The sequence below is a fragment of the Symsagittifera roscoffensis genome, chromosome 3 (assembly GCF_963678635.1).
Source record: "Symsagittifera roscoffensis chromosome 3, txSymRosc1.1, whole genome shotgun sequence".
NCBI classification, from domain to species: Eukaryota; Metazoa; Xenacoelomorpha; order Acoela; family Convolutidae; genus Symsagittifera; species Symsagittifera roscoffensis.
Genome location: NC_087064.1, coordinates 64,920,312 through 64,925,327, shown reverse-complemented (window position 1 = coordinate 64,925,327; position 5,016 = coordinate 64,920,312). Strand labels below are relative to the sequence as shown.

The 5,016-nt window shown below is 37.9% G+C and overlaps 1 protein-coding gene across 1 annotated transcript; it reads left to right on the top strand.

Moving 5' to 3' along the window:
• The first annotated feature begins 404 nt into the window (after window positions 1–404).
• On the top strand, window positions 405–2,715 carry LOC134842331 (cellular tumor antigen p53-like). Its single transcript, XM_063858615.1, has 3 exons — window positions 405–1,018; window positions 1,290–1,394; window positions 2,001–2,715. The coding sequence occupies exons 1-3, from the start codon at window positions 534–536 to the stop codon at window positions 2,497–2,499; spliced, it is 1,089 nt and encodes a 362-aa protein (XP_063714685.1). The 5' UTR covers window positions 405–533; the 3' UTR covers window positions 2,500–2,715.
• Window positions 2,716–5,016: the final 2,301 nt, after the last annotated feature.

Here is a 5,016-nt window from a genome sequence, read left to right as displayed (position 1 = left end):
ACTCTGGTCCACTTCTGATTTGTTTTTTTTCTCTACTTGCGATCACTCTGCCTTCTGTTAAGAATAAGACAGCTCTAATCTCGCACGATTTTATGTCTGGAAATTGCGAATAGCAATTTCCCGCTGCTGTTTTCAGACCACTTTCCCGCGATTATCATTCGATTCTTCTGTTGTTATTTTTCTGGTCTTTTTAGTTATCGCGAGAAATTTGAGCAGGACAGGCTCAATTCGAATTTTTGAAAATCCCAAAGTTCCCCCAACGAATAGCAATTTCCCGCTGCTATTTTAAGACCACTTTCCCGCGATTATCATTCGGTTCTTCTGTTGTTTTTTTTCTGGTCTTTTTAGTTATCGCGAGAAACGTGAGAATGACAGGCTCAGTTCGTATTTTTGAAAACCAGAGTTTATCTCAAAATCATGTCTTTAGTGTTGCTCAAGGTCAAACTTCCAAATATGACCGACTGGCACAACTATTTACTATTATAGTAATCAACAGTATAAGATCAACAGCCACACAATGTTTTTATTTTCAGATGTCGGAAGAAAAGCCGGTATTACTTAGAGCTATATCAACAAATAGCAATGGCTCTTCAGCCTTCTCTCAGGAATATAACGAATTCCTTAAGTCTGAAGGTGCAGCGTGTATGTTTGATATGAATTGTTTTTCATCAGATGACGGAGCAGTATCGACTGATATTAGTGCCACAGGAAAGACTCCCTGTTTGGATGATTATCCTGGTAAACTTGACTTTCGGATCGAACTGTCTGACGATATCAGAGGCGAGGCCGAAACGGTGACGTCAAAAGTTAACTGCACCTATTCCGATGCTCTGGACAAAATTTTCATCAAGAAGAACGTTCTATGTCTCCTCACTTTTAAAGTGAATCGGTTAAGTTCAGGGTTGCAAGTCCGACTTTTGCCAGTGTTTGAGTCTTCTGAGCACCTGGAATGTTCAGTTGTCCGTTGTCCGTTTCATCAATCACAAGACGTGATAGCCCACAGGAGGCATATCATTAGGTACGTAAATTTCTTGGCTCGTATCCATTTCCCGCTTTAGTTTTTCTAAACGCTTTACAAAATCGTGTTAAAAAGTTATTGATTATCTAAAAGACTAAATAGTCTGTCAGTGCGAACAGATTTCTACAGTTACTTCATGCAAATTGCCATATATTGTAAATTTATGAGGGGCGTGAGATACTTGAAATGAACGAACTTCTCTAAATGAAAAAAGAGACGTGCTAGCAATGAGAGAAATTAAAATTTTTGATTGAACGCATGTTGCTTTAAGGTGCAATAGCGTTGGCGTAGCCTATGACGACGACGAGTCCTCTTCACGCTTGTCAACTGTCATCCCACTTCAGGACAATGTCACAGAATCATCTCATTTTGTCAGGTAGTTTTGCAATTATGAATTTGATTATTATAAGCGAACTGTTTTCCGAACGCTTGTTTTCATAAGTCTATACTTAATTTTTACACAAGTAAAGCCTTATTTCTAAAGTGCCCAAAAATAACAAACATGGAGCAAGAGCTCAAAAATCCGCCCAAAATCAATCTAATAGATTGTCTTATAATGTAAAAAATTAAGTTATCTGCTAACTCATTGGACCTGTAGTTGAAGCTTGCAGCTAATGACAAGGATACCGGTTTCTGTTTCGGATTCTGCTTCTTTTATTTTTTCATAATATGAAAATAACATTAAATTAATTTCAAGAAACCGGTATAAATCAGCAAAATCAAAAAACTACGCGTATTTTAAATCCGAAAGTTAAGACAGTAAAGTGGATGATAGATAATCACCTTTAGTTGCACCAGTATCGGGCCAGCAACAGGGTAGCGTTACCTCTTTGAAGTACCACAGAGAGGAGCTGGAATTTCAAAATATTTTTTTTCGAATTGTTTGTTAGTTTTTTTTTCAAGTATATATTTCTTTACTCGTGTGTTCGCGGTGCAGAGCCTAGCCTCTAAGTGAAATTGAGATGGTCGACTGTCTGTTTAGTTTCGCCTGTCTGAGTACATGTACTGGAGGCATCAACCGTCGGGCATTGAAGCTGTGCTGCACTTTGGAAAGAAAACAAAATGTGATTGGCAGACGAAGCATTGGACTCAAAATATCCACGTGCCCAGGGCGCGAAAGGAAAAATGAAGAGCGCAAAATGGCATGCGAAAATCGAGGAGATTCGGCGCAGAGTCTAAAACGAAGACCTCCGAACGTTTCAAATCATCAGATGTCAGTACGAGCAAAGATTCCAAAGCAGTTTGAAGACAACAATAACGAAGATCTGCAACCGGATTCTGATGGAGTTTATCGGATAAAAATTGAAGTGACCGACGAGTTACTAGCAAGACACGCCTACTTGCAGAAAGCTTTGATCGAAAACGCCGACAACTATCATTCTACAGGGGGATATTTTTTTGCCAATCGACCGCCAAGAACAGTGTCAACCTCAACTGTCAGAGATGAAAGTAGGACACCAACTAGCGTCATGGATTTCTGAACGGAAACTTATAAGTGTTCTCTTAATGATGAACAACAGCGTTTTTTGAAAACTAGACGCATAACAAGCAAGTTATTGTAGTACAATTTGTTGTAAAGCATTCAATATCAGTTAAATGGCATGCGCTGAATTTATCCTCCCAGATTTGATGTGCAATTTATGTTATTAAGTGTCAATGAACGTAGTGAATATAGTTATATAAATCTGGTTGATTTGTTTTCTCGTTTTTTAAAAGTCTAAGTTGTTCACGCTAAATTTTTTTTCGCGGATGGAATTTATTATCTATTATGTATCGAAATGCGCGCTTCACTATCTCACCATGCTTAAGCTTTTTCAGCGTATTGTTTTTGCATGTTTAGCGAATGAACTTTTTAACGTTTTAGCTATATCGTATAGTGTAGCGCTTAAGAAGTTTTTTTTTCGTTTTTCCAGCTTCGTTTATTTGACAATATTTGGGAAGCTTTTTCAACGTATTGTTTTTGCATGTTTAACGAATGAACTTTTTAACGTTTAGCTATATCGTATAGTGTAGCGCTTAAGAAGTTTTTTTTCGATTTTCCAGCTTCGTTTATTTGACAATATTTAGGATGCTGTCATGGTTCCCCCAGGGGTTGCAAATTCAGCCTCCAAATTTAGCAACACCAAATTGATCGGGTGCTTTCAGGGTTTTTAACGGATTGTAAATCATGCTTCCAAAAAGATCTGCTGAAATCTTTCTAGCTTCCGAGAAAATATGAATTTTTGAAATTTTTCAAGAAAATTAAATTTCGAAAAACTTCATAAAATTTGTAAATTCTAAACCAAACCTATAGTTAAGTGTTGTCAGGGTTTTATCAGGGGTTAATAAAAATATGAATCAAAATATGACTGCTTTCTTCCGATGTCTGTTCTAATTTTATGATTTTTTTCAAGTAAAGATTGGTCACTCTGTTTTCATTATCAAGCCTTTTCGGCGTTTATTATTTGAGTTCCAATATTTTCTTCCTGTTTCTTTCTTAATGATGTTTGCTAGTAACCTCGATCACATCTTCTTGTTATGTCACAGAAAATATAGTCCGTGGTCATAAACACCAAATAGGGCCTTGAAGTAGTTTGGGTTGGTCAAATAATAAATCACAGCCTTAAATGGAGTTTAGGGATGTGACACTACCATCCTTGAAGTTGCGACGGGTTCGAAAGTTGCCAGCGTTCTGTTCTGCCTTGTTTCTTTGTAGAAAATATATGGTTACAGTTTTGATGTCTCCAAGTTTCACACACAGTCCGTTGCTCAGATTTTATATATGTTTAGAATTATACGGCACATTGATAAATACATTTTCTCAAAAATGTGTTAAAGGTTAAAGTAATAATTTTTGTTAAACAAATACTTTTGAGGCTACCACAAGGTGTTTTACTTTAAAGTGTTTTAAACGTCCTAATTTTTTTTCAGTGGTACTAATTTTTCATTCATGGAATGAAGTCTTGGTTGTGACTTGGAAACATCCCGGTTGATATATGATGTCTGTGCGGTGAAAGCGTGAGCTGTCTCGTTATTGAGTTCCATTGTCGTCTCCAGTTTTATTCGATTCGCGTGTTCTTTCACTTCGTTCAGTGTTTCTTGAAATCAAGCTGTGGGTTCCACTGAATCGAGAGTTGTCTCTTGTGCCAGGGGAGGTCAAAAGCGAGATGGGTTCCACTTTCTCCTTTTTGCGTTTGTGGTAGATCCACTTAAACAGTGCATGGAGCACCATTGAGCCGATGAAGAAAGTTATACTCATAATAAATGAGTCTTTCAATGTAAGCCGGTCATCAAACACTCTTGCGAACGAAGCTCGAAGTTTCCTCATATTCAGCGCTAACGGTTTTGCTATTTTCCTCATCTGTTCTCGATTTTGAACATTAGGGATTTCGAGTAGCTTCTTCTTTACTGCCTTGAATAATTCGATCCCCGCTTCCGTTTTTGAGTCGTAGTACGGCATGTCCTCCAATTCAGTCAACTCGCTTAGCAAGTTTGATATCGGGTCCGGCAGTTGGACATCTTGATTGCTAGGAGCTGTTCGCATGTTGCTAAATCAGATCGAATTTTTATGTTAGGCCCTACAAACTTTTCCACATTTCAGTGTTACAATACAGATATGGATGGAATTCCGGGAACTTTTCGATTCCACTGGCGGTTGTTGATTCTATATCGGATTCGAAGAGGGTGTTTGCAGATGTTGCTGATGTGATCAGCCATACCCCAAATCCTAGATTTTAGCTTTTTCAGTGGATGGTAACTGAATCTGTGCGGTGTCGCCTACTTTCAGTGTTTCCAGATTCCCTTTGAAGAAAAGAGTTGCCAGGCGCGATCCGTTGCCTGTCTCAGTAGGGATCATTTCAGGGCAAATCTGATATTTTGAAGATCCCAGGCAATGTTTCCAGTTGTATGTACTATAGTGCTTCACACCTATGTTAGTTGCTAATCAATAATTACCATAATTGGTGCGATTTAGATAAAAGTGTCAATGCCATGTTACGTCAATGATAAAGTATTAAATC